General features: G+C 51.7%; 10 protein-coding genes across 10 annotated transcripts; 7 read left to right on the top strand and 3 right to left on the bottom strand.

Moving 5' to 3' along the window:
- Positions 1 to 21: 21 nt before the first annotated feature.
- On the bottom strand, positions 22 to 3,677 carry SCP_0906250 (hypothetical protein; the record flags this gene model as incomplete). Its single annotated transcript, XM_027761856.1, has 17 exons — positions 22 to 348; positions 398 to 541; positions 597 to 716; positions 769 to 990; positions 1,054 to 1,142; positions 1,197 to 1,338; positions 1,389 to 1,740; positions 1,790 to 1,956; positions 2,005 to 2,156; positions 2,206 to 2,214; positions 2,281 to 2,352; positions 2,401 to 2,496; positions 2,548 to 2,576; positions 2,631 to 2,930; positions 2,987 to 3,110; positions 3,163 to 3,558; positions 3,614 to 3,677. The coding sequence occupies 17 exons, from the start codon at positions 3,675 to 3,677 to the stop codon at positions 22 to 24; spliced, it is 2,805 nt and encodes a 934-aa protein (XP_027617657.1).
- A 1,452-nt stretch (positions 3,678 to 5,129) lies between these two features.
- Positions 5,130 to 9,645, bottom strand: SCP_0906260 (hypothetical protein; the record flags this gene model as incomplete). Its single annotated transcript, XM_027761857.1, has 19 exons — positions 5,130 to 5,265; positions 5,324 to 5,375; positions 5,435 to 6,058; positions 6,117 to 6,311; positions 6,361 to 6,477; positions 6,529 to 6,564; positions 6,617 to 6,793; positions 6,855 to 7,039; positions 7,105 to 7,389; positions 7,448 to 7,568; positions 7,620 to 7,660; positions 7,714 to 7,826; positions 7,886 to 7,947; positions 7,998 to 8,041; positions 8,094 to 8,183; positions 8,236 to 8,310; positions 8,363 to 8,493; positions 8,835 to 8,939; positions 8,992 to 9,645. The coding sequence occupies 19 exons, from the start codon at positions 9,643 to 9,645 to the stop codon at positions 5,130 to 5,132; spliced, it is 3,243 nt and encodes a 1,080-aa protein (XP_027617658.1).
- A 4,025-nt stretch (positions 9,646 to 13,670) lies between these two features.
- On the top strand, positions 13,671 to 14,097 carry SCP_0906270 (hypothetical protein; the record flags this gene model as incomplete). The annotated part of the gene is made up of 3 exons (XM_027761858.1): positions 13,671 to 13,836; positions 13,876 to 14,005; positions 14,067 to 14,097. The coding sequence occupies 3 exons, from the start codon at positions 13,671 to 13,673 to the stop codon at positions 14,095 to 14,097; spliced, it is 327 nt and encodes a 108-aa protein (XP_027617659.1).
- A 1,420-nt stretch (positions 14,098 to 15,517) lies between these two features.
- On the top strand, positions 15,518 to 17,074 carry SCP_0906280 (hypothetical protein; the record flags this gene model as incomplete). The annotated part of the gene is made up of 1 exon (XM_027761859.1): positions 15,518 to 17,074. One exon carries the CDS (start codon positions 15,518 to 15,520, stop codon positions 17,072 to 17,074), a length of 1,557 nt encoding a protein of 518 aa, XP_027617660.1.
- Positions 17,075 to 18,132: 1,058 nt separating this feature from the next.
- On the top strand, positions 18,133 to 18,392 carry SCP_0906290 (hypothetical protein; the record flags this gene model as incomplete). Its single annotated transcript, XM_027761860.1, has 2 exons — positions 18,133 to 18,325; positions 18,376 to 18,392. The coding sequence occupies 2 exons, from the start codon at positions 18,133 to 18,135 to the stop codon at positions 18,390 to 18,392; spliced, it is 210 nt and encodes a 69-aa protein (XP_027617661.1).
- Positions 18,393 to 18,408: 16 nt separating this feature from the next.
- SCP_0906300 (hypothetical protein) lies at positions 18,409 to 19,587 on the top strand (the record flags this gene model as incomplete). Its single annotated transcript, XM_027761861.1, has 5 exons — positions 18,409 to 19,009; positions 19,072 to 19,128; positions 19,182 to 19,309; positions 19,376 to 19,461; positions 19,512 to 19,587. The coding sequence occupies 5 exons, from the start codon at positions 18,409 to 18,411 to the stop codon at positions 19,585 to 19,587; spliced, it is 948 nt and encodes a 315-aa protein (XP_027617662.1).
- Positions 19,588 to 20,776: 1,189 nt separating this feature from the next.
- SCP_0906310 (hypothetical protein) lies at positions 20,777 to 21,327 on the bottom strand (the record flags this gene model as incomplete). The annotated part of the gene is made up of 2 exons (XM_027761862.1): positions 20,777 to 21,043; positions 21,127 to 21,327. The coding sequence occupies 2 exons, from the start codon at positions 21,325 to 21,327 to the stop codon at positions 20,777 to 20,779; spliced, it is 468 nt and encodes a 155-aa protein (XP_027617663.1).
- A 1,002-nt stretch (positions 21,328 to 22,329) lies between these two features.
- SCP_0906320 (hypothetical protein) lies at positions 22,330 to 22,862 on the top strand (the record flags this gene model as incomplete). The annotated part of the gene is made up of 2 exons (XM_027761863.1): positions 22,330 to 22,344; positions 22,401 to 22,862. 2 exons carry the CDS (start codon positions 22,330 to 22,332, stop codon positions 22,860 to 22,862), a joined length of 477 nt encoding a protein of 158 aa, XP_027617664.1.
- Positions 22,863 to 22,953: 91 nt separating this feature from the next.
- SCP_0906330 (hypothetical protein) lies at positions 22,954 to 23,355 on the top strand (the record flags this gene model as incomplete). Its single annotated transcript, XM_027761864.1, has 1 exon — positions 22,954 to 23,355. The coding sequence occupies one exon, from the start codon at positions 22,954 to 22,956 to the stop codon at positions 23,353 to 23,355; it is 402 nt and encodes a 133-aa protein (XP_027617665.1).
- A 50-nt stretch (positions 23,356 to 23,405) lies between these two features.
- On the top strand, positions 23,406 to 26,440 carry SCP_0906340 (hypothetical protein; the record flags this gene model as incomplete). The annotated part of the gene is made up of 9 exons (XM_027761865.1): positions 23,406 to 24,462; positions 24,524 to 24,773; positions 24,880 to 25,085; positions 25,146 to 25,327; positions 25,398 to 25,563; positions 25,622 to 25,756; positions 25,810 to 26,033; positions 26,088 to 26,177; positions 26,240 to 26,440. The coding sequence occupies 9 exons, from the start codon at positions 23,406 to 23,408 to the stop codon at positions 26,438 to 26,440; spliced, it is 2,511 nt and encodes an 836-aa protein (XP_027617666.1).
- Between the last annotated feature and the right edge of the window lie 791 nt (positions 26,441 to 27,231).

The following is a 27,231-nucleotide window of genomic DNA, read 5'->3' on the forward strand; positions in this document are numbered from 1 at the left end:
AATCTTTACAAATTCCGGACCTCATGTGGACGCAGTCCCGTTGGTTACTACTTGGTTTTCTCGCGCTTCTACAAAACACCGATGGCACATCCATGACTTCGCGTCAGGGTGAGCCACGGCCTTACCGTTTGCGGGTGAAACGGGATGGAAAAATGGGGAGAACTCGCTGCGACAACGGTAACACCTAAATTCAGGACCAGATGGAGGAGTGTCAGCATCGGATGAAGGAGTCGATGTCCCGTCCGATCCGCCAAGGATATTGTCGAGTCGGCGGGCCTTCCGCAGAAGACCATGTGTATGTGCGGTCGGCACTTGCTTGTAATTCTGGCAGTATATCTGCAGAGCAGTCTGGGGAAACACGATGAGTCTTGCGAACCAACACAAAATGAACGCGTACCTCTCCGAACTCATTTGTCTCGCATATCTCGTGTAGCTCCCTCCTGTGACCAATGTGTCCCTTGCAGATGATTAATGGCACCATACAACCGGAGTGGTCTTTGAATTCGACGATAGTAGTAGAATCTCTTCGACTGGCTTTCACCTGTGATGCCAGATGAGTTTCTATCCTGACAGCAAGAATTATGGAGGTGACTTACAGGCTGCAACTCGAAACCGAATTTGTGACCATGCCGCCACGCACACGAGACATGGAACTCTGCGGGACATTCGGCACATTTCACAACAGCGCCTCCATCGTGATCGCATAATGTGCATTTCTGCCATCGGAAGTTAGTAATGCAGTACTCACAGATAATTGAGAAAATTCACGTTCGACCATCGATATTGAGGAATGGTGCTAACACCCTCCACAAGACGGAGCCGCCTTGCATCGGAGTACATCACCTCAGGAATGAAGACGGTGCAGACCACATGAACCCAAGTCTGCCCTTCGGTAGGCTTGCACGCCCTTAGGAAAGAATCTGGAGGAGGATATAACAACTTCTTCTTCGGGTCTCTCCGTACTCTAGGGCACAAGATGCAATCGGGGATCTGTGCAAACAAGGTGCAGTGAGAAGCTGGGTCACGCGGAAGAACGAAACTTCTGAGACGGACCAGCGATGCCTCCAGTGTTTTCTCATTTGAACAGAGCTCGCAAATCCACGATTCCACAGTTGATTGATCGACAACGACTCCGCACACGCCTGAGGAACGACAATTAGTCGGCATAATATGTAGGCTTTGACATGGATGCGCACCTGCGTGAACACGGAATTGGCATTGCCGACATCTGAGCACCTTGCCTGCAGGTCCCTGTTTCTGACATGCAAGGCACCGCAACTGCGTAGTAGCGGGCACCGGGCCAGATGGTGGGGGAGTTGATGTTACTGAGGGCGTTGTCTGCAATACAAATAAGTCATCTCGCCCACGTCTTAGACAACTCGGCTGACCTTCGCTCGTTTCGAGGCTGGACCATGTAGCGGTGTCCCCTCACGCTTGTCGCCAGACTTCGCCTTGGCCAATGCTTCCTCGCGCACAGGTCTCACGTTGAGGTCAGCATACTTCCTCCAGCTTATACCACAGTTGTCGCAAAGGATGTTAGTTGGCAGGCCTTTCGGCGCTTTCCACCACACGTCCGATTCGCGAGTGCGGCAAGCACCACAGCTGTTGTTGCCTCTCGTGAGCTCCCTGACGATAGAACCCTCGTCTATAGACAGAGCAGGAGAGGTAAATCGGACAGCATCGTCCCTTCCGCCGGAGCGTGCTGCCCTGATTCGTATGTTCTCCTCCCCAAGCTTCGAGCTATAATTGAAGATCAGCTTCTGAAACACGAAGTAGTCATGGGACACACTTCTTCCAATGGGCGTAGAAACGGACTACTTCAGGCATTGGTCTTGTGCCAACTTGGTCCCGCACTGGGCGCAACTCGGCACCATGTATCAACATAGCGTCTTCAAAGGCAGCAATTTCCAGCACGTTCCAGTCCTTATCTGTATACCTTGTCTCCGATTTCTTCCACTGTTTATAGAAGTCAGTAGACGTACATTAGTCTAACTCAGTCCTCACTTTCTCGAGACGCATCGGTGACTTCATGTTCACGGTAGTAAGGTCGCGCTTCGCCAGCCACGCGTCCGTAAAACGGAAGGTGACTTCGGTCAACCAGTCAACATTCGCTTTCAAGGTCTTATCTTTGGTCAACGTATTCTTGCACAACTCAACTGCAGAAAGTCCGTGAGCAAGTGATGCTTATGCACCGCAAGCACTTACAGGTATCCACTGATAACAAACACAGGTAAACATAGATCAGGTTTTACCTAAAAAGGAAATAGGCACATTACGTACCTTCCGCCGGCGACATGTCTTGCACGAGACCGAGAACTTCAATCGTTGAATCACCACCTCTCTCTTCCAACTCTGACGGCGAGGTCAGGGCGATTTTACGAGGGCATCTAGTAGTCTTACCAGGACTACGCTCGAGGCCAGGTGCGAGAGGGACGCTTGATTGGTATTTCGGCCCCACACGTGTCGCCGTTCGTGGGAAGATAAGATCATCCGGGTCTGTTTCAAATCTGGATCAGCTGGGCCGCCGCACTGATGCTGGACTCTCACCAAGCGTGTCTTCTGCCACCGTGTACAGCCTGTTTGATGCAGCTATCAGCGACGCTCGAACCTTTTCATATCGATAGACTTACCCAAAATACCGGAAGGGCCACATCTTGAAGTGCTTGATCTCCATGTTCTCTTCCTTCTCGGCGAGCGTGCGGTCCTTCCGAGGACGTCCGCGACCTCTCGGCGCTGGGGCATTTGTCTTGGGTTTCGGCGCTATTGGCGTGGGATGGCGGACTTCGTGGCTGTCTACTTCTTCCTCATGTTTCCGTGAACACGGCGCGCAGGTCCACCCATATCCTCGACTGGGCTTAGCTAAAAGAGGAGGATTCACGCATCCCATGTGGAAGAACTTCTTGCATCTGTCGCATTGTACCGTTTCGGGACTGTGGCAGAGGGGTGTTTGATAGGGCTGAGACTGCGTTGAGTGGAGGTGACTTACGGTGAACACCACTGTTCGCACGTGTCACAATGCCGAAGCGTATCAGTAAGGTCTGGCACGACTTCTTTCTCTGCGACAACATATTCGTAGCGAGAGATCAAGACGTCTCTGATGTTAGCCGGAACTGTATAGTCACGTTGAGCGCAGCATATATGAGTCAAGCAAAGCAGACTCACGATTTCTGACGGTCGTCGCTGAGATGACCTCGAACTCCTTCCGAATCCATGGGTCGAACAAACGCTGAAAATAAAACCTGTCGGGGCGTTTTTTCCACCCTGCGAGATCTGTGATTTTGTCTCGGTGGATAACATGACATTTTGCTCTCAGCTGGTTGATATCACAGACTTCGGAATAAATGGCGGCGAGGAGGAGGCGGGAATCTGCCACTGGGCGGTCGCTCACGTCGCTTGGGCGGTAATACCAAGCAACACGAACACGTGTGAAGGGCTCGTTCCTTTTTCCCCCTTTGTCGAAGGTGGGAGTGCCCTGAGCGGGCAGAAATTCCATTATCCGGGCCACCGAGTAAGGGGTCCCATCTCGCACAGCGAAGCTGGGCGAGCAATAAACGTGGTCTCGAGAAAAATCAGCTCTGTGGACCAACAGATAGAGAGCGATGAGTAATATTACCGTTCACTTTTACTTGGTCGCCGTTCCTCAGTGGGAGGTAGAAAGTGGAGGCAGATGGAGGCATGCTTGGCGCTGAGTTGAAACTCAGGTAATCAAGCCGAAACCGCGCCTTTGTGAGAAAGAAAAAGGCACTGCGGGACCTCGGGATTCCGAGGTGGAATTCAGAGAGAGGGGGAAATTTCTAGAGGAGGGAGGAAGAATGGTGGTGGGGGTCGGAAGAGAAGTGGCGTTGCACTGAAAGGTGTCGGTGGCCAGAATTCGCCAGATCTGCTCAGTGAACCACGGAAGATCGAACTCCGACGCTCACTCGCGCGGAACCATTGTCAGCGCCGCTTTTATTCTTGCATCAACACTCCCGAAGACTCGTATTCCAGTGGCTCCATTTCCTGCCTTCAAGAGTCTAGCCCTCTTGCTGCAAAATTCTGGCAGGAACAGACTCTCGCTTATGCGCCTCAGGAGGCTCGAGCGACAGACAGGCTGTAATCTGGAAGCATCTCCATGTTTGGACGCCCGTCGCCGCGGTCTGTCACTCAACGTGCACCGGTGTGAAGTCCTCTGTCCTTTTGCCATCATATACTTCTCAAAATCAGTCAAGATGGCCATTGTGTCATGAACTCAAAAACCCGGAAGTTCCGATTTTTCCAACGAATCTCTGCGGTTTACAATATCACAGCCGACGGAGTCGAGTTGAGGGCTGAGGCGGTGTCGGGGCGAAGCATACGGATCTTCTCGATACTCCTCTGGACTGTATGAGGGAAGAATGAGTGTGGTAGCATAGTCGATGCTGCTATCAAATATCGAGATATCGAACACTTGCAGTGTTGACAACTTTCGCAAGGTTGACAGCCTTCTTCTCCCTCGACCAATTAATTCGCTGCCGTTCATACCACGCTGACCGCAAGGTACCGGACCAATTACGGAGATGGCCGATCTACAACTCATAGGTTACCTTCCTGTAAAGGTCACCACCCTTCCGATTTCGACGATATTCAGCCACCCAGGCTTGGACCAGTCCCGGTCCCAGTCATCTCAATTAGCACACCGGAAGCTACGATCCAATAGATATTGGAGTGTATTTGCAACTGAACTCCTGGACCAATCAGAAGGCAAAGTTAGCCAAATTTTTTCTTTCCTGAAGCCCAGAAAACCGTTCCAAATACACTCTGAGATCTGATGGCCTAAAGACTGTACGTTTCCCTCCTAGTAAAAATGTCAATATTCCTCGCCACGACCCTCCATACAAATAACGCCCGAAAGCAGTATCAAAACAAACAACTCTACCAGATGGAAAATTTGCGAAGAAAAAGGGAAAGAGATGCAGGACAATTATGATATGTGACGGGCCAGTGTGTGTCGCGTGTGTAAGCAGATACAAGATGCAATTATAGATACTGTATGTTGTGGCGATGCGAGTCCGTTCGACAGCGATGCCCTCGAGAATCCAAGAGGAGCCAAAACAAGGAGACAGATAAAAAATACAACACCAGAGCCGCCGGGTGTCGAGAACATACTGGTACTACGAGGACCGGGACACGTCTGGAGTTAGAGGGTCGGGCTGCTCTTCCGCGCTGTAAGACCTGCGCTTCCGTCGCTCGTCGGCGATGACGAGCATACTCTTCAGACTCTTCTCGAGCACGGGCTTTGTGAGGACGCTGCAAGCCGCGCAAAACGTCAGCAATGTGGTACGAAATGAAGATTGACAGAACCTACTGATCAGCGCCGGCTTCCAAGTATTCCCGCTGATCTGTCAAAAGAGCATTACCTGCACACGCCACCGGATTGGTCACGTTCCCCACAATTATTTCCGCCAATATCGCTCACCTGTGACGCCGACGACAAAATCATGCCTGCCCATTTCTCGTAGCTTCGCGACCGCATTGAGCCCCGAAAGCACCGGCATCTGGTTGTCGAGGAAGATGACAGCGAACTGGGCGTCCTCGCCGACCGCCGAGCCCTCGACTGAGAGCGCCGCACTCCCGGTCTCCTCCGAGGACGGCGTTGCGCGCGGCGCGCTGCCCAATATCATCTCGAGCGCCATCTCGCCGTTGTCCGCAGTCACGACCCTGCACCCGATCCGCGTTAGCATGCGCGACATCAGCTTGCGCGTCAATGGGTCGTCGTCCACCACCAGCACGCGCATCCGGCCCTCGCGCGCGCCGCTTGGGGACGCCGCGTTTAATGCTGGGTGCGGCACGGAGGAGCCTGCTGAAGTCGCGGGCGACGTAGACGCCTCGTCGGATTTGAATTGGTGTGGTTTCGGGAGCTGAGGAAGAAATAGCCGGACAGATTTAGACGAGCCCTCTGCGGGAGGAGAAGGAAGCTCTGGAGGCTCTATTGGCGAGCCCAAGGTGAAGTCGTCCGCGTGTGTGCCTGTTGACGGATCTCCTATTGTTCTTGTGAGCACCGGTGACTCTCCTCGCCGCGTAGACATCTCCACGAGTCCACCTGAGTAGTAACGAGTGTTACACATCTTATTATGCCCCTATTGAAGCACGCTACACACCTTGATCCATAATGGTCCGGAAGGCCGACGAGGAACGTGACGCGGGAGAGCCCGCTGTTGCATTGTGGGCTGGAAAGTCCGACATCGTTATCGTCTTCCCGGAGTCCGTCCGGTTATTGTCGAAGCCCAGCCCACGGTCTCTCTCCCCGGGGGACATTATAAGCGCAGGAATTGCCTTGTATCCCACACCCAGCGCTGCAAGCACATCAGTAAGGTAAAATTCACCAGCAACGAAAACACGTACGTAGCTCCACCCAGAATGTCGAACCCTCCCCCACTTTCGAGCGAAGACCCAACCGGCCACCACTCAGCTTGACGATCTGTCGCACGAGTGCAAGGCCTAGGCCTGTGCCCTTTCCGCCTGTTAAAAAAATCATACACCGCGTCTACTACGTAAATGCAAGCGACACACCTTGCAGCCGCCCCTGCTCGGTCTGGTTGAACGCGCCTGTGTAAAATAATCATCACACCTGCACGCACGAAATATATGCGCGACTCACTGAACAGCTTGCTCTCCACCATATCCTTCGGCCTGATCCCATAGCCCGTATCTGACACCTCTATGCGCACGACGATCCACTCCAGTGGTGAAGCGGGCTTCGAATTGAACATATTGTGCTGCACAAGACGTTTCGCCGACAAGAGGTCGGACCCACCATGCAAAGCGCTCTCCTTAGCTACATAACGGGAGAACGGTAAATCATCAATATGTGTACGCGGAGGAGTTAGCGCACGCACCATCAAGCGTATGCGTCAAGTCCCCAGAATCGTCGCTGGACCTTGGGTCCTTCGTATCCTGCAGGCCCTTCTCCACCGAGGTCTCACTCGTCTGCACAGTGTCCTCACCAAAAGGATAGCCCGGGAGTATGAGCTTCGTCCTGATCGTCAGTTTCCCGCCACTCGGTGTGAACTTGCACGCATTACTGCAGGTGTAGGTGCACACGGATCAAGCACATTGAAGCGCATATGGAGCACATCAAGCACACACCTAGCCAAATTCGTGATAATCTGCCTTAGACGGTTCTCGTCGCCGACTACGATCCCATCCTCCTCCAGAGACGCGAGGCGTGCGCGGAGCACCGCGTCGTTCTCGCCGACCGCTTCCTGCAGCGAATTCCGCGCGGCCGCGTCGATGTTCCCGTCTAGGTCAGTGACAAACTCAAGCATGCGCGCGTCCGTAGCGAGCCGTAGAGGGACGAACATCGAGCGCAGGACCTGGTGGAACGCATAGGGCTTCAGCACGGACTCAAACCGTCCGCTGTCCATCCGGTTGCTGTGCAATGTGAGTAGGTGAGCGGGTCAGTGGAGAACACGCAGGAGGAGAGGCTCACAAATCCAGCACGTCGTTGAGCACTTTTGACATCATGCTCAAACTACCCTCGAGCGCCTTGAACTCGATCTCCTGTGCCTGCGCGACCGACATGGACGCCTCCATATTCTGCACAGCAAGCACTATCCCAACAATCAATACAATCACCGCGCGAAAATGTTCACGTAACGTACGCGCAGTGTTCAGCGGCACGCGGACCTCGTGAAAAACGTATCTGCGGTTTGCAACGTCAATGAAACTAATTCAGAGAGATATCAAGATACCCACGATGTCAGACGTCGCTTAGAGTCCGACGCCTTCCGCTCGTTGACCTGCGCTTTTTGCGTCGCACGGAATTGGATCTTGAGCTGGTCGCGCAGCGTGTACAGCCGGCGCTCTGCCTGCACCAGTGTGAACGACGTCACCAATCAGTATACTTAATCAAAACCAAACAGCTCACGCTTTCTCGCATGAAGTGGATATAAAGCAGAAACGCTTGAAAAGCGACAAAGTTGATCACGTCTGTGTGGTTAGCGTGAGGGACGGCACAAGTGACGAGAGATGCGTCGTACTCCTCACGAAAGTGTAGTGAATAGGCACGATAAGGACACAACTCCTGCATGAAAACACATGAGCGGATATCAGACGGTGAGGTTGGCGTAACATACAAAATGAAGAATGTCAGTGCGCCGAGCATCGCCGGAAGGCGATGTAGCTTCAAACCAAATAGGCCGACAGTCTGCAATGCCGATGCATAGCTGCACCGTCATCAGTACCCGCTTAAACACGTACAGCTGTATGCACACTCACTAATACATCGTCAAGAAGTCCTTGTTTCCGCAGGTGAAGATGGAGAGCGACTGTTTATAGTTACCACACAGATACCTACGGCACAGCAGTCAGCAGGTAGCTGTCAAGACACAGCGATGCGACGTACATGAACAGCAGCGAATATAGTGCCCACGACCATGTCGAGAAGACAAGGAAAATCTGGTAGAAGATGGTATTGTCGCGGGGAAGGTCATACATGACCATCGGTAAGATGGGGAAGGTGAGAGCTGGGGCGACCTTGACTATGACATCAGTACCAATTATGCAAGCTCACAACGCGCACCAAGCCATGACAGACGATTTCGAACCGAACCCGGATGCTGAGACACTGATGCGAATTTTAATGCATGGGAAAGTAGAGAACCGGCAACGTTCCCCCCCTTCGCTGAGCAGAGGCACCCGCAAAGAGTGGGTATTTGCAGCCAAACGTGCTCAGATTATGAAACCCAGTTTCAGCATCCACCTCTTAAGTTGATGTGACGAGGAAAAACAGTAGCAGGAGATGCTACCTCCGATAGCACCCACGCGTCTTCCATCGGCAGAAAAGGCACTCGCAGCTCGAGAGCGCAGACACATACCCCATAATAAAAGATCTGGTCCGCAAGTACGATCGGTTTAGCGATAAACCCTATACCAAGGGCCCAATTGACGATGAGGAAGGCAGACGACCATAGTGCCAGGTTCTGCAAATCAACGGTCAAGCGCCCATGCGGCCTGCAGTGGACGTCAACAGACCTTGCGGAGAAACCAATTTTCCTTCTTGTAGTGCATCTCAGACTTCTCATCAAGGAAGCGCGTGCAGAAGAACGACATGAGAATAGGCCAGGCGCGCCATCGGAGGAGGACGAGCGGGCTACAGAGCGCCCAGAAACCCGTCGGGTGTACCGCAAAGCTCTCCCTGTCGGTGCACGTACCGAGAAGATTGCTCCCGCCGGACTTGTCTGGGATGCCGCCGTGCTCTGAGTGAGTGACGGAGGAGCTCTTAATCTCGTCGGACCATTCGCGGTCGACGACGACCTCGTCCACAACCTCGTCTTCATCTTCCGCCTCAGGCTCAGCCAAGGGGTCGGGGCGGAAGGGAGGATAGCTGCTCCCGTCGCCGCTCTCGTCCAGCTCGAGGGCGGTAGAGGTAGACGGCGCGGTGCCGGTGCCGAGCCTGCGCCGGAAGCGATCCCAGTGAGCCTTGATACCGTGGTCGATGCGCGCTTTCTTTTTTGACCTGCCTCTGCGTCCAGGTGAAGGGGGGCCCTGGAGGACCGGGGGCGGGAGGTCTGTGGGATGAGAGACGTTGACAGGAGTGGTGGACACGATCGTCTTCTCCGCGCTGCTCGAGGACGGTAATGGCGGGCCGAAGGTGTCGCCGTTGTGCTTGAGGGAGAAGTAGGGCATGGCAGCGTGGGTCAGACAGCGAGCTCGAGGAGCTGGTCGCCGTTGGCGACGGTGTCGAGGACGTTGAAACCAACGACGGACAGAGAATTGGTGTGAACTTGGCTGTGGATTTCTGCAAGGCACGAGCCCCGCATCATCCCAGGAGTCTGCTCAGCCCAGACCCGAACAGGCCCTGTACGCTCTCAAAGATGGACTCCTATTTGACTTTTTCAGGAGCAGATTTTCCGTCTTTTATTTTCCACGCACTGCCCACTCTCTCCTTTCCTTTGTCCTAGCATCTTCGAGCAATTATCCTGAGAACATATGTTCAAGGAATCCTTTCCTGTGGCCGAGTAGCACAAATATAAATGCCGGCGATTGCCGCGAATCTGTGTTCATGACATCATTTCCCATCAAGTGCCCGACAGGCGTGTCACAACTTTAGGCTGATGAGGCGGTAACGGCTCTCCTCGTTGACAGTGAAAGAAGTATCGTAAAAGTTTTGCTTGCGAGCGCTGCATATTTACTAGGCAGTGTTGTGCCGGTTGGCGACTTTTCAGAACGGTCACCGACTACGAACATTACGAAAAGCCTGTAACTTCCGGTGACTATGGAAATTGTGGCGATTATCGAGGTGCCTCTGGAGCCACATTTCGTCCTGGTCTCGTACCCAGACAGTTTCGTCCATATGAGGGCACGCATATCATGGCCGCATCCACAGGACGCATAACCCCTTTTTTCCCGAGGAAATAACTTGGAAAAATGTGTGGAAATCAATAAAGTTATACTGCGGGAAAAACATGAGGAAAAATGTGTAAAAGAACAAAGCATTTCCGTAGTTTTTCCACTGGAAATAAGTTGGTCGCCAAATATGGTAATTTTGTCCGCACTGGGTGCATTTTCCCGTAATCTGGTCCAATTATTGTAAGGTTAACCTTAAAATAGAGTGAATTTGATTTGTGTAAGTAGTGTCACATATTTGAAACATATTGAAAACAACTTTATAATAAGTGGTGGCTTATTATCTGAGATTATTGGAGAGCATATCCAAAATATCTTTCACATACTGTCTCAAATAGATTTTGAAAAGTGCTCCGATATCTGACACTGATTACTTCATATTTACTCAAATATACTGGTCACATTTTCTTGTAAACTGGTTCAATTATTGTAATACTATTCTTAGAATAGAGTGAACTTGATTTGTGTAAGCAGTGTCACTTATTTCAAACATGTTAAAAATAACTTTACCATGAATGATGGCTTATTATACTGAAATTATTATAGACCCATCTAAAATTTCTTTCAAATATTGTTTCAAATAGATTTCTCAAAGTTCTCTAATATCTGACACTGATTAGTCTACACTTATTATAAATGAGTTTCATATAAACCATGTTATAAAGTCAAACATTACTGAATTCTGTCTTTATAATATCTGTCAGATGTATGATGTCAAGTCTTCTTCATATACAATAAAGTTATTAAAACTAATCATTATAGTTTGTATACAATGATCTAAGAAAAAAATATATATATAAACTGGAGTATTATGCAGAATTTAGTTAAAATATACTTAAAATTTATTTTAAACAATTTTACCATATAATTTCAAACATCTTGTGGTATAATTAACACAGATCAAGTTGGTTTACTGCACGTTTATTTGAAAGTAATTTGAAAAAGTAAGAATAAACACAGTTTAAAATTAAAGTTAATGAGATTTTAACGAGATGAGATTTTAATACATTATAGTGATATATAGTACTGTACAGTTCAATGCAGTGATATGTTGCACTATAGAGTACAATGCAGTGATAAGTTGTACTATATAGTTTAATATAGTAGTGTATCATGCTAAATAGTACACCGAAGCAATGTGCAGTCCATTACAGTATATTATAGTGGCATGTAGTGCTAAATAGTATACTAGAGTGACATACAGTATTAGATAAGTATATTACAGTAACTAATACTGTAATGTAGTGTATTACTGTACTAAAATACTACATTAGATTAACTAAGAGCAACTAACATTACAATACAGCGAAGGGAAAAGGGAAAAGTGAAGGTCAAAGACTTATTGATTTACAACATAACCATCCCACTATCCTATTGTACTTAAATCTTCTGTCAGCTTTACCATATTGCTCATACCTTCTGCCTGTGCGAATGACCCAGATTCCTGTCCCCTTCATAATGCCAACATGATATCATTAATATGTTTGACATTGCAGGTGTGTAAAAGAAGTGAATTACAAGTATAAAAAATTCAAGCATCAACATCAACTGTCTCCCAAATTTGTATGGAGTTGCTAATACCTGGCTTACTAGTCCCTGTAACAATGCTATATCTTACTTCCTGACAATGCTCATATACCTAATCAATCAATTTTAGTATCTGACCAGCCTTTGGATAACATCCACCTACTGCAATAGCTTGTACTATGCATGGCTCTAAAAACATAGTGTGACATTAATCAAACAATACAACTATATAACAAGACTGACCTCCATATCTCAAAGTTCCCATATGCTCACCAGTATCAACCCTCCACCATCTCACCTTACCCACTGAAGTACCACCAACCAGTCCAGAACCACCATGTATAAAGACGATAGGCAATACTAGCCCTATATTCTCAAGAGGTACCTGAAACTGAAGGCCTTTCTGTCCTGATGGTATCTTATACAGTGTGAATCCATGAGTTATATCATTGACTGCAAGTAGTTTGTTATCAGGAGATATGCTGCATGATCCACTAGACATTCATGAATTCCTGCAAAAGTCTCACAGTGGACAATGTGTGATCGACTTACCAAAATGGCAGACGCAGTGACCACAGAACTGAGAATGACCCTGAGTTCAGAGCCAGGCAGCTTCAATACAATGTATTCAAGTCAAGGACTAAGAAAACATAGGCAATTGCACTTACACTACCCCATGGTGAAGGTAGGATACCACCAGATGATTATTGGAAGGTGATGTCGAGAGCCAATGAAGGGAAGTTACTCGAATTGGTGCCTCCGAACGAAACTCAGCGGTGAAAAGGATAGCACCTGGATCATCCACAATGCCTTCTAGCTTCCACTGAGAGTCTGCTTTCCTTAGTAAGTAGACAATAACTTGTCAGCAAAAATTGCGCACATGTATCTTTCCAGAACCATACTTTCACAACACTGAGAGCAGCACTCGCAAGTTGTGCATTGGTTTGAGAGTTAATGGCAAGAGACTCAATAGGAGCAGGGTGGCCCTCAAAACCGGAGGCAGTTATGGTTGCCTTGAGTTTGATGGAGAGCACATTAAGTGAGTGACCAGACCCAATAAGTATCAAACATAAGTGCACGCTACCTGGTCAAAGGAAATGGTCAACAAAGTCCCATCTTCAGTTCCACATAGAATTCTGGCAGAATTGCTTGACCAAACCAGCGATAGGACCGCTGAATGTGCAACGATACGGTGAACAGGTTCCTGTAATGTCAGCGACCAGACAATGATCTTCTTGTCCGTACTTCCGCTAGCAAGATGACTGCCATCAGGACTTATTGCAACACAGTTGATGGTATCTTCGTGTGCATAGTCGAAAGTAGACTTGAGTCGATATTGTAAAGGCATTATAAGCAGTGGTAACAGCACCCTGGCAGCCCTCGTTGGACTCTCGGTGAGGTTGCGTAACCACGTGGTCCGACCGAGTACTTGGTGAAACCTGCTCAGCCTACGCCTGTCAAGCTTGTGACTTGAAGCTTGAAAGCTTGAACGATAACCTCCGCTTGTCTAAGTGACAAGTCTATGTACGGACGTCGCAGTGCCACACATACGCTGTCCCTAACTATAGTTCTTCATCGTTCCACCATGGCGTGTCTCTGCGGCGCGTGCGTAAGCTTGTCTTTCACAAAAGACAAGGGGGCGCATGTAATGCAGTCGACGCTCTCATTAACGCCCCGTGTCGAATGCAGCAGCCTCACCTTTACTTCGTTCGTCCTCCGTCGTCAAGTTGTGAGTGACGTTTAGGCGACGCTCCCACTTCTCCATATACCGTACAAGCATGCAGGAGGTGCTCTCCTCAACCGCCTCTCATCCAGTCTTCTACACCGCTCAATCCTTCCGCGTGAAGACAAGCCTGCCCATGGACGCGAATATCTACGGTCGGGGCGAACACACAGAAAACTTCCGTCGCCTTAGTGTCGATTTGAGACTATGGACCGAGATTGGTATGTCATGACGAGGTTTCGTTTCGAGCCAAGTTTTAGGATTTGACGAATGGTGGAGGTTCGCGCAGGATAACGATGTCCTAATGATTGACGAATACGACGGAATCATTGAGGACCTCGCGCCGTTTTGGGAGCTGCCTGCTGACGAGCTGCGGACAAGGGCAGTCTGGTGCGTCATGAAGTCTTCATATACATGTTCACGAACTTCAGTTTGAAGTGATTTTGCATAGGCTGGCCATCTTCCTTCTGTCGACATGGTAAGGGTTAGAGATGGAAAGTCTATGGCCGAGAATATTAAGGATGTCCACAGACATCAGTGCTCGCGCCAAGGGCTTCCGCAGGATGATCGAGAAGTTCCAGGACAAGGTATGTATGCCAATCCTGTTGAGATGCTTCGTGAAAGATCACAGTGTACATCTCGGTCTCCCCCTCAAGCTTCAAGCTTCAAGAGTAATCACCGACGCCTCAGCTGAGATATCCGAATGCCGTCTTCTTGCGAGTGTCCTCCTCGCGTCCCGCCTCCAATCATCGTGTCGGGGACGGTTCAACCCACCGGCACCAATGGGATCATGGACGCGTCGCGCCACAGCCACTTAAGCCCTGTGCAGCCAGTTCACCACTTATCCGCCAAGGGCTATGACGATTCCTGGAACGCGTATCAACTTACCAAGTACACATACCTGGCACGTCCTCCCGGTGGTCGATGCGACTTTCTGCGGGAATCCTACGGACTCCGGACGTCCTTATCTCGTGACCAACAGGTTCTCACAGCGTCTGATTCTATGCATCTCGGCGATCTGTGCACTCCGTGGATCCCACTGAGCTTCATAACACCGGATCCTATCAGGTGCGCTTGTACGTTCAATCCGGTTTGCAAAATGCATCCTCTCATTCCGGTGATATATGCGCACCGCAGATCAAACTGAGCTCCAGAACCCAACCAATTGCTTTGTCGCCGTCTCAGCCGGTCCACTTGGTTCCAAGTCTCTTTGGCAGCAGCGCTAGCTGCCAGGTCATGCAGCCAACCTCAGGCTCACGCCCACGTCATTTCAGGCGTATCGCACACGAGTGGGTACGCTCCTTCGCCTCATGCATCCGCAATGTACTCAGTGATAGCAACGGCGGTGTAATACCTCGTTCAATGAGTAAGCTCAGAGTGAATGTACAACCTGGACGTGTGGACTAACAACGAGACTCGCAACAGTTCTATGCCTGGGATCGCCGTTCATCCTTTCGGCGATGGGCCTGCTGATCAGAAGGTGAGTTCCATTTTCTGGACGGACTGACCGCAGTGACATTTCCCCGGAAGTGCTTCCATGCTGATGTCTGTCCTCCTTCCAGCGGCGCTTCGAGATTGCCGATCGTAGCTTCCATGCTGATATGTCTACAGTTTGTTTTCCCCCGTGCTTTCGATCCTGTGCTAATTCGTGGAATTGCATAAATATCCGCCGCAGTATGTGATCTTAAGACTGGCCCTCAGACCTGTCTTCCACTACCTGCGGGGCGGACCCTCTCTGCTTCCCGCTGTATCGTTCACCTCGCGCTTTACTGCGTGCACTGTCTTCTCTACGTGATTACCTTCCACGAATTCGTTGAATCAATATCATTGAGTGCGCTCTGTGGCCTTCTTGCTCGCATTCCTTCTGACGACCCTTTACTTTTTCCTCAAAGCACATCAGCCATGAGCGACTCGGATCCCTTCACTGCCGCCGTTTTCGGCTGGTTTCGCGATGACACGGAGGCCTTGATGAACCGCATCGCAGAGGTGTTGGCGCGCAGTCGTCTGTACCCAGATCGGTCTGTCCAGTGGAGGCCAACGTGGGCGACAGACTTCCGCAATCTTCATCTGCCAGCTAGTGCTGAGCGCCTCATCCGCTGGGACATCCGTCGCCCAGAAGACGTGTTTAGGAACGGTTTCGCCCCGAAGGTCCAACCTTCCAGCAGCGCACAGCTGCAGGACCAGCAGCTAGATATAGCCACCTACGTCTTGAACAATGTCCCTTCCATCTTTGTGTCCACGACGCGCACCCTCGCGACCTACACCCCCTCGATGCCCGAACCGCTCGTGTGGACGGCGGATAACCGGCTTAATCGCCATGTCGTGGGCGGAACCAGTTTCAAGTACGAGATATACGCGCATGGCGGGATAGATGTCAACGAGTCGCTGGGCACACATCGCCATCAGCAACAGAACGAGGTCGCGTTTGCGGGTGGAATCCGGCGCGAGTTCGTTCGCAGTGCCGTCGAGTACCGCCGGATCGATAACCCAGACGGCACCACGGAGGACATGATCGTCCGGGTTTATTACAATCCGTACTTCGATTGGAACGCCAGTGGCAGGGGCCATGGATCGCGCCTCCCTGATCTGCCCCAGGATGAGTACAGATCGATTGGGGTCGAGGTCGTTGATGTGACCTTTGATGACGACGATGGGAATCCTTCGGACTCGCATAGGAGGGAGCTGCGCAGTCCCGTGGACGAAGATATCCTCATGACGGGCGAGGGTCATACTATCACAGATTTTCTGATAGGCACCACGACCGAGCCACGCTTCGCGCGTGCTGTTCTCCCCAACCTGGCGCGTTCCGTCCATGAGGTCTATGTCTTCGCAGAGACGAAATACGTCCTCATGCACTTCGACCCACCCGGTTCGATCATCAATGGGCCAAAGCTGGTGGTGACCGAATGGCCGTCCCTGCGCAAGGCCAAGTTCGCAGGGAGGGTGGATGCGATCCTGCCGAACCCGGACAATGACAGAGAAGCCTATTTCTTCAGCGGAGACAGCTATGCTCTCGTGAACGTCCAGCCGGGGTCGACGGACGACTACCTAGTGAGCCCGGTCAAGACGATTCGCGGGAACTGGCCATCCCTGACCAAGGCCGGGTTCGACAAAGGGGTGGACGCGATCTTGCCAAATCCTCATAATAAAGCGCACGCGTACTTCTTCCGGGACAGCCATTACGCGCTCATCGACATCGCCCCCGGCACCACCAACGACCGCATCATCAACGGGCCCAAGTCCATTTATCAGAATTGGCCGTCGCTGCGCAATGGCTTCACCAACGGGATCGAGGCTTGTCTTCCGAACCCGAGCAACAAAAATCAGGCGTACTTTTTCAAACATAATCGTTATGTCCTAATTGAAGTCAAGCCGGGCACGACAGACGACATATTGATCGAGGGGCCCGCAGATGTTGGTGGGAAGTGGCCGGCACTCAAAACCGCTGGTTTGTATTGAGGTTTGCAAACGAACCTCATACGTGGTGGTAGTGTTAGCGGGCGTTCCATCCTTCTGCATCCCGTCCCTTTGCGTTACTATCATGCATTCATTCTTGCTCTAATCCACTATGCGTGTTTTCGTCCACCCTCTAACCCCTTATATATGCTTTCATTCTTTCTCTAAGCCTGCTCTCATGACTAGTTACTTGTACGTCGCTGTGTGTATCATATTTGTACATTTTCTTCCTCACTTTCAGGCAGATCGGTAGCTATCCTGCTTTTGTAAGAGTAGTCGACATCACTTTGTAACCACGTCTTCGAATTAGCTAAGCCATTGCGCAAATATATCATTTCGAGACATGGTCAGGGTCCAAACTTCTTGACCAACGAAGGGGTGAAGCAAGCAATATAAACAAGTTATGCAACATGGGCAATAGAAACATCGTAAGTCATCGGATCACGTATGCGAGAGACAGAACTGCGACCGAAATGGCACTGTCGCCGATCAATCTCAAAGGTTATGCCTCCGGCTCGATCATCCATCTTTCAGTTTTATTGGCCCAGCGATGACCTCTGGCAAATGCACTTCATGAGCCGGAGAGTAGTGTGATCTGTGCACAGAAATGAGGTGCCCCAACTTTGCATGAGCATTCACTGCAGAGCTGTCTTCGATGTGCGAAGTTCCGAGGTACTGATCCACGATCTTACTACAACGGCAGCCAACTGACATTTCACGTCTAATTACACGACCGTGATCGCTGTCCACATCGATGTGGGCATCCTGAGGTTGTAGTGGGCCGAGAGCTCAGTGGGATGTACTCACCCGACTGGCGAGGGGAAGGCAACGTTTGGGAAGCATACCGCTGTACATGTCTTCCAGGCGCGCCTGCTCGACGTCTCTTCAGCTTGTTCCGCGCCTCCTCTTCAGAACGCACGAGCCAACTACTAGCGCGTAACGAAGAATTTGTTTTTTCCACCGACGTGAGCGGAAATTGTTCATTCTGCCTCAGCCCGTTGGCACACTATAATCAAGGACACTTCTTCTCTGATTGGCGCACAATACCGGCTCTGTTTCCAATGTTCTCTCCAGCGCAGGCATCTGGGTATTCTGATATCAGAATACCGCTCGCGCAAGCCGTTTTGGAGTACGAGAGGAGATATGGGAGAAAACCCCCGCGGGAGTATAAGAATGACAAGATCTTCTGGAGAGGCACTTCTACTGGTGGTGGTAGTTCCCCCGCGGCTTTGCCGCACAGTATCAGCGGCATAGGTAAGCCCAATTTACTTATTAAATTTCTTTCTGGCTGAATGTGAATTTAGGTTCGTCCGCATGGTGAGCGGTCGAGTCGCACGATGGTGTTTGCGGACCCTCCAGGTTCAAGCAACTATATCTATGCAGAGGTACCTGTGGGGATGCTCAATGACGAAATCGTGGACGTCGCTTTCGTGAACTTGGTAGACTGGTACCACTTCCCTGGAGGTCTTTTGGCGCTTGTCAGGGCCCACCGATTCTACGACGGCGGTGTCAGTCTTGGTGAACATTGGAAGCACAAGTATCTTGTTGACATCGACGGTATGGGATACTCTGGACGGTTCCTCTCTTTCATGGAGTCGGACAGTGCAGTGATGAAGTCCACAGTCCATCGGGAGTTTTTGTCCGACTGGATACAACCTTGGTACGTGCTGGAGAACAACTCTACTCGCTGTTGCCCTAAGCCGTTTCCTTACCCCATGTTACACTACATACCCGTGTCTCAATCATACCAGGAAATTTATAATATACACGCATTCTTCTCAGGAGCAACCCCCTCAACCCTAAAAATTGCTACTTTGACGGCATCAGATCTACTTCCTGACCAACGCTGTACGATGGACGGAGACCGCCGACTGGGACGTATCGCAGGTGCTGGGAAGCAGTGGAAGCGGACAATTGGAAGACGGGTGGATATGGACGGTGCGGTGCCACCTTATCCCAAGACTACATGTACGAGTGTCGGGTCTTCACGCTCGATCCAGATTGCTTCCCTCTACAGAGGCTCAATTATCTCCAGCTCACGACCAACATTATGGTGCGTAGGCGATCGGTCGCTCTCGCATAGTTATTCCATCGCTGATCCGAGTCTCAGCTACGATGATTGACCCTGCTGTTGTATACCTCTCCGAGGAAGGATACGATGCTCTTGATCGCGGACAGCGGTCGACGTCTGGCTCAAGGCGGCAAAAGGTAACGACTTCTCGGGAGTCGTATGGCCTGGTACGGATGGTCTGGTATACCGTCCCAAGGGCGAAGGGCCAACTGAACGCTGATCTCATTTCGCAGGTTGGCGGGCACTTGTCGAAGTTTTTTGCTTCGCATGATAGACAACTGGCTATCGCTTCAGACTGGTTCACCCCCGCTGCACAAGGGTATGCAACCCCTTCTGTTTCACCGTCCTCGAGCTCACACAGTAAACTAGCTTCTGGTTATACGGATTTAGCACCTTCTACAACGTTGAGACAGGTCTCGACATTCAAGCGCTTGGATCGGCATGAACGAGCCATTCAGTGTTCGTCGTTCGTTTCCTTCACTCCCGGATATTTGACGTAACACTCTTTTCTTGTTCGATTGTAGCTCTGCCTCTAGTCGTGTGACGACCCCTTCGGTCGGGCTGATGCACAGGGCCTTCCACCTGCGCTGACGACCGTTCCTCTGGACCCAAATGCTCCGATCTTCAGCTATCGGAACCTGTCTGACACGGAAGAGGGCCGACACGAGTAACTACAACGTGCTCAATCCGCCGTATGCCATCAACAACGCGTCTCACGTCTCATTGAAGGCAAGTTTGACTGTGATGTCTGAAGGCTTACATGGCATACTCAGGCTAGGAAGGCATAGGCTTTGAATTGAAGCTTCAAGTGCCCCTCCTCTGTTTGTTGGAGAACAGACAGTGTAAGTTGGCTGGCTTCACTTAATACTTGCAAGTTACTCTACTGATCGTGGCCATGCACTTTGTCAGATTTGCGCAGACGACATGGTCGACAGCCTTCGCCACTATGCAGGTCACCCGTCTGGGCAGAGATGGGCCCGTCATAGATGTGGTGCGATATCAATGAAGCTAGGGGTTCCGCGTGCTGAGGTGACGTGCTCGTTCCTTTGTCCCTCTTCCTGAAGGTTTGCTTTGTACCCAGCTTCTTGGGCCTCTTTATCTGGTATTTGCCTAATCCACTGGCTTACTGAATTGGCTTACTTCGTGAACGTTCAGGGCATCATTAATGTGCGCGCTCACCTTTATTGTCAAAACTCGCAAGCGGCGTGCTGCTCACGCCTCTCAGACCATTTCGTTAGGCTTTCTTCTATGGTGTTGTGCGAACAATGTTGCATTTCACGCAGTCTCATCAGATTTGTTGCTGAGTACACCGTTCATCAGGGCCTCTTATATTGAGACCTATTCGTGTTCATCTCAGAGTCATATGACTGGGAAGCTAAACACGGCTAAATCGACAGGTGGCTGGCGAGCCTTCAAACTTCACCACGGGCAATGTGGCCATCTTAAGTGTGTTCTTATCGGGCGATTGTCGGTTATCGGTTACCTCTGACCCCAGCAGCTCGGTGTGACATCGCTCGCGCAAGACGTCCTGAAGTTCGCGTGATAGCCTCGGCAATGATAACAAGAAGCTGTGGTCAAGGGCATAAGGGACGGTCAGCGTATGTCTGACAAGCGACGTGTATGTTTATTTACCTTCACGGAGCAGGGCAGGTTTTGAGATAGTTCTTGAGGATCGGGAAATCGGCCATCGATGCTTCTGCCATCTGAGAATAGTCTGCGTCGCGGTATTTGGCGACAACGGTGTTTCCACGCCACGCTTTAGCCTCGTTGAAGGAGGCGCCCTGAATCTCGCGGATGCACTTGTTGACTGGGAAGGGCATCCCATCACGAGAGACAATGGGGTAGAAGAGTATGTACGGAGTGGGGAACTTCTTGTTCATGCCATCAAGGGCCTCAACAAGCTAAACAGGTGTGGGAGACGGGAGAACACGAGTGAGCGTCATGGCCGGTGTTTAATCTGGGGGAGAGATCGCATTAGACGCACATGATACCGCCAGGACCTGGGCCCCAAGCCTTCGGCAATATAGTCGATATGAATCTCTGGGTGTGGCATGCGACCACAGCGGTAAGGCTGGGACGGATTGGGAAGAACCACATTGAGCACTGTGGTCATCAGGGAGACCAAGTGGGGGGGACGGTCGTCGGAAGGAAAACAAATCGCGTCGTAGGGAATCATTTGGTCCATGGCGAAAAGACGAGAAAATTGAAGTGTGTACAGTGAAGTAGAAAGTTGGACGAAGAGCGAAGAACTGGAACTTGGTGCTCACCGAGGAGGACCGGGGGGGGAATATATACCGCTGGGGGTGTTGCAGCATGCATATCGAGGGATATAGCCCACTGAGTGGCAAGGCTGGGAAGGAAATGATGGACTGGAGGCTCATGGCGGATGCATGCGTGAACCTCGCGACTGGCAGATCTTGGCAGCGTCGAGTAACGGTTGCCCGAAAAGGCAGGTGTAGTGGCCGTAAGAGGCAAGCATGCGTGACCATCACGACGCGTGCGTGACGGCGCGCAGGGTTAATGTTAACTGAATGTTAACCGAAGGTTAACTTCCGCGTGTCGTCGCCGGCTCGCTGCTGTGTTTTTGATCAAAGGGAGCCCCTGTTCGAATTCTAGATTCCAAATCAATACTGCTGCGCTACCCTGCAAACCACGCCATCGATGGAGTGCGGCGTGCTCGTCGCGTCCCATCTTTCCTCCCTCTTCCCGACGTCGTCCTTGCCCATCTCCGTCCTCACATCGCATAAGGATATTCGAACTCAACCTTTCCGTGGACTCCTCTGCTCCCCCAGAACATGCCAGCTACTCCACCCTCTTTCATACCTCCAGAACGGGCACCATTCTGCTTCGCCTCACACACCGTGCCACCCTTTTCGAACTCATCACTCTCACCCGCGATGCTCCCCAGCTGCGCTTTGATTTTCCTGGTGCCATCTTACCCTCTCCGGCAGTTTTCTTGTGGGAAGAGCGAGAACTTCACGTTATTGCCGTCTCAGTCATAGGCTCTCTCTATCGCTTTGTCCTCCCTCTTCAACGTGGCGCACAGCTCTGGCACCCCAGCAAGTACTGGTTTCGCCAGTACGACATCCAGAACATGCGGTCAGACATGGAGGGGTTGGGCCACATTGTGTTGTTTTGAGTTTGCCCGGTGGTGCCTTGCTACGTTTGGAAACAGAACTTCTCGGGAATGATGACGAGGACGGTACGGCTCTCGACTCGCCCCTGGTCTCGCTGCGGCCATTATTAACCCGCTATTAGATGTTTGGCAAGAGACAAAATTCCATCCTCATTTCACTCCTTACTTCGATCACCTCGTTGCTGCCCTTGCAAGGCGGTCCTCCAGGAAGTTCCGACATTATCTCGATGGCGTCCTTCCCCCAGCCAACCGATATTGAGCACGTTTGGACTCTGTCAAGAGATCGGACCCTCCGGCTTTGGACAGCACGAAGCGGATGTGTCGCTGAGAAGTCGCTCGCTGCGATCATTCCAGGAAAGGCCATCACGCCTGCTTTGACATCCGCCTCAAGCTCCGGAAAACTCTCGAATCTTCTGCCTGCAGATGCGCGGAAGCGTCTCAGTGTATTTCCAGAGTTTGAAATGGAGGACCCTGTGCCTTATGTTCTCGCGTTCATCCCAGCTGAATCATCCTCGACTTCGGGAGGTTATTTCCATCTCTTCAGCTCGCATTCCAGCGATCTACATCCTCTGAACTACTTTTGAGTGCTCCGTCACAAGTGCACATTGTCATTTACAGGACTTCGTGGTGATTGGCTCCACCCTGTACACCGTCTGGGATAAGCAGGGCCAGTCAATGATAGAAGACGCCAAGATTTCGTTTCATGATGATAACAGGATCGAGGTGGTGTGGAACACCGCGACTTACGCCCATGAGGCGGAGCTCACACCGGCGTACCTCGAAGAATTGCTTCTGTCCGCAGGCTCCATGGCTGACAAGTTTTTCGGAGCAATCTCGAGACCAGGCACATTCTCGCCTGTGACGCTTCGGACTGTCATTGATCAGTACACTGACGCATGCCGCTCCCTCCCCCCGCCATGTACGCCACAGCTGTTGACCACGTACGGCAGCGTGGGCGAGCAGATTGCTGCCGTAGTGGGCGGCACGGTTGAGCTCACCCGCGATCTCAGTACCGGTGCTCCGCAGTACGACAGGTACTGGAACGCGCTGAAACGCGCGACTGGGAGGGCTTCGTAGCGCGGTGTCGCGAGATCGAGCGCCATGTGCGCTGGCCGCTGGCGATCGGCATGGGAGAACCCAGGGAGGGCATTCTGGTCGTCGAACGCGAACGCATCGCGGCGCTCGTGGATGAGGACTTTCCTCTTAGGTCCCGCCGGCTTCTCGCGGCGTCTTCTCCCCTGGACCCCCAATTTACCCTCCTGGAGATCCTGTGGACGCTGCGTGCTAAGATTGGCACCCGGCCCATGCTTGTTTTCGAGGATCGATTGGTCGACCTTGTGCATCAAGAGATCGCCTTCCCATACGCCGATATTATACAGGACCAAGCCGAGCGGATCAACATCCGCGAGGAGCTCGACAAAGGCATGGAGAATTGGATTGCCGGGCGCTTGCAGAGCATCGACAACATGTCAGACGCTATTCAATCGGTGCTCAATGTCATTGGTGGCTTGGAAAAGAACGTGAAGAAAGAAGATGAGGATGAAGATGGGGCGTTGCGGCTTCCATCCGCCTATCCGGAGTGGTGGAGGGCGCTTGTGTCTTCGTACGTTGCAGTTTCCGTCCAAGCACGATATGGCTTGTGTCTGTCGCTCGTTACGTTGCTCTTCTTCGTCTCGGAAGATTTGCCACAATGGGATCCTGCGTTGCTAGCAGAAATCTTTGTGGTATTCCGTGGGATCGCCATGTTCCGGTACGCGACGCGCCAGCCAGCTGCGGGCAGCGTCAGTACGCCAGCTGCTGAGCCCTTGACGGACGAGGAAGTCGTCGCGAAGATGAGGGACATGCATGTCTCCTCAACAGCCTCTGGATTCACGCCGAGCTACTCGCTCATCCACCGTCTCCTCACGCAGTACGGCAGCGATGCAGCAATCGTGCCTGCCTCTGCACACCTATTCTTAGCTTCTTCCGGGCTGCTGGAATCCTTATCTCCTGCAAATGCGACGAAGCTCGAGGTGCTCTTTTGTGAGCGGCTTCGCCTTCTCGGATACCGCAAGGTTTCCAGAGAGAGCTTAGCGTGGCTACCCAGGACAGCTGGGGTGACGTACGTGCTTGGCCGACTGTGGTTGGATGAGGGTAGGTACGATGATGCAGCCTCTGTAATGGAGGGTGTGGCAGTCAGCTTCGGTGAGTGGGTTGGAGGGTGTAATCCCTGTACTGCGTCACTAATAATGGTATCGCCCGCCAGGACGTGACAGCGCGTTAACCACGGAGGACCACGAGGCTCTGGCCGGGGTACTGCCAGGCGCGGCGTTCTTCCAATCTGTGTTCGATTTCTATTTGCATGTCGCCGGCCTCTTCAAGGCCGTTTCTGTGACATCAAGTGAAGTGGTGTTTTCCCAGCTCGCTCTGTCCGTGGCACCGCCAGGCGTCGACAGCGCGTCCCTGTGGCACGCGGTCATAAGAGGCCTCACGGACTTGGAGCTTTATGAAGATGCGTATGTCGCACTAGTCTCCCCCTGCTATGAGAAATTGTGTGTGGGCGTCTTCTTTCTGTCCCCGTCCCGTGTGTCACATGATAACTTACTGTCTTGTGTTTACCAGAATATGGGAATGTGTGAGCCAACTGATGTACCGGATGTGCGAGGAGCACGCCGTCGACCGGCTCATGGCCCTTAGTTTTGTGGGCTTCGTGGACGAGGTGGAGGAATCGCTCTCGTTTAAGGCCCGGAACGCGGACCCGCGAGTACGACCGTTCTACTCAAGGATACTCTACATGTGGTATATCTCTCGTGGCGATTATCGCAATGGTCAGTCGTCATCCTTTTCCCCAGGGAACGTCATTCTCAACCATGTTTCTCGAACCTTAGCCGCCCTCACAATGTACCAGCGGGCGCGGAAGCTCGCCAGCCTGTTCGGAGACCCGGCGAACTTCATTGAAATTGCCGAGTTGCGGCTTGAAGCTTATGTTGTTGGAATGAATGCTCTCGTGCTCACTGATCAGAAGAACGCATGGATCGTCCTGCCCGTCACGGCCGAATCCGAACACGAGGTAAACGGGGCTTCCTCGCTCCGGATCGCTTGTCCATGATGCTAATTGAAAATGATTTTGACGCGTGCAGCCCCGTAAGCGCCGTAAGCTGTCGCGATATATCCCGGAGGACAAGTACGGGCCCGGGAAGCGGGACATGGAAGTGGTGGAACTGGCGGACATGCAATACGAGTGTACACTTTTGGCTATCCGTCTGGAGTTAATCCACCGCGACCCCACACTTCTGTCGGTTGGGGGTAAGTTGTGTCCGGTTCCCAAGCTTGACGTCCTCGTGAGCTGACAATGAGCCCGCAGAAGCGCTGCTATCGCCTCCGTCCGTCGTATTGCGTCTGACACAAGCGAATCGCTTCAACATGGCCATGGCTACCGGCGCGCACGCACAACTTAATGTCGACATGACTGATCTCTTCGGACATTTGACCGGCCTATGTTTGCGCCAACCCGGAGGCTGTCATGTAAGGCTCTTGTCTGCCGGTTCGAAGCCTCCGTTGATAGCGGCGAAGACACGTCTGACTGGCTGCTAACTGACAAAGTGACTTCGTGGCCCGGCACTGCAGCAGACCGAGGCTGGCGATACCTTCGAGAGTCGCTGGAGCGGCACGATGGTCCGGATACGGATTACAGATACACCAAGGTGACATTGGAAACCATCTTAGAACTCGATCGCACATCACCACCCCCACAGTGGTTGACTCAGTCGCTAGAGGCAAGTCTTCTACGCGCAGCCATTGTGGGCGCATCGCTAATTCCCCCGCCACAGGTGCACCACCCTGAGTATCTGATTCGCACATGCCTGCGCTACGAGATGTTCGAAGGGGCACTGGAGCACACGTTGTCGCTAATGCGGAGAGTGAGTGTCCAGACCCTCTCCATCGTCGTGGTCACCCTTCTGATTAAGCTGCCTCCTTGCAGAGTGACGCTCACCTCGCACAGGAGAGGCCCAAGGCCGCGTCTGTAACCTGGCTACCATATACCTTGATTGACCAGGTTCTCGCCGCAGTGGATACCCAGCAGGGGCTTCCCATCGGGGCTCAGTCTCTACGCAAAGAATTGCGGACAGAGATTTCCAACCGCATAAAACGCGTGCAAAAATGCGGCCAGTCTGTCCGATAGCCACGGTCCGTTTGTTGTGATATCCCACTGCTTATTGGTAGATACTGTACGTGTTAATCCTGCACTGTTCGCGCTACTCATCACCCATGCCGTCGTGTAAAATAGTAATACCGTTTCTGGATCTATTTTACTTTACACCATGGACATCGTCGCCCCGAAGTGGCTGTTACTTTGACTAAGTGCGAGGTAAGTAGAGAAGGCTCTCAACACCGCGTAATGGCCTCTCTTCTTTCTCCGCATCTGGGGTGCCTTCTTTGATGTTAAAAGTCCCGACAGTCTCCGCTGGGTCGGAAATGCACTTGGTTCGGGGAACAGTAAGCCACGAGTACGTCCTATCCACATCTGCTACGATCATATTTTGTCCTCAGCGACTCTTCACCGCTGACACACTACAAATTTGAATGCAGATAGCGCACCAGCAGGCATCACCTGTGATGCATGCGGCGGTGCCGAATGTCGGAGAGATGGCCGTGTTCCAGCTGTGTGGAGACTATGGAGGCCCGTGTATTCTCCCTTTTAATGTGCCAATAGGTTCGGCCTTAACGCCGCAGTCACCCGCATTGCAGCATTGTGCAGGAGGGTGCATAGCTCCGATCGATGACTCCCCCAAGACCTCGTGAGTCTCTTAGGAGCGATCTGAAACTTGAATGGACGCACGGGTGATAGGTTCGAAATTGCAAAAGAGTGAAGTAAACCGTTCTGGAACAACACTGGAGGATATTGGAGGCATGACCTCGCGTACGACGCACGGTATTTCCTGTCACACGGCAGTGACGGTCAGATTGGACCTC

Source organism: Sparassis crispa (genome assembly GCF_003851025.1).
Source record: "Sparassis crispa DNA, contig_000008F, whole genome shotgun sequence".
In the NCBI taxonomy this organism is placed as follows: Eukaryota; Fungi; Basidiomycota; class Agaricomycetes; order Polyporales; family Sparassidaceae; genus Sparassis; species Sparassis crispa.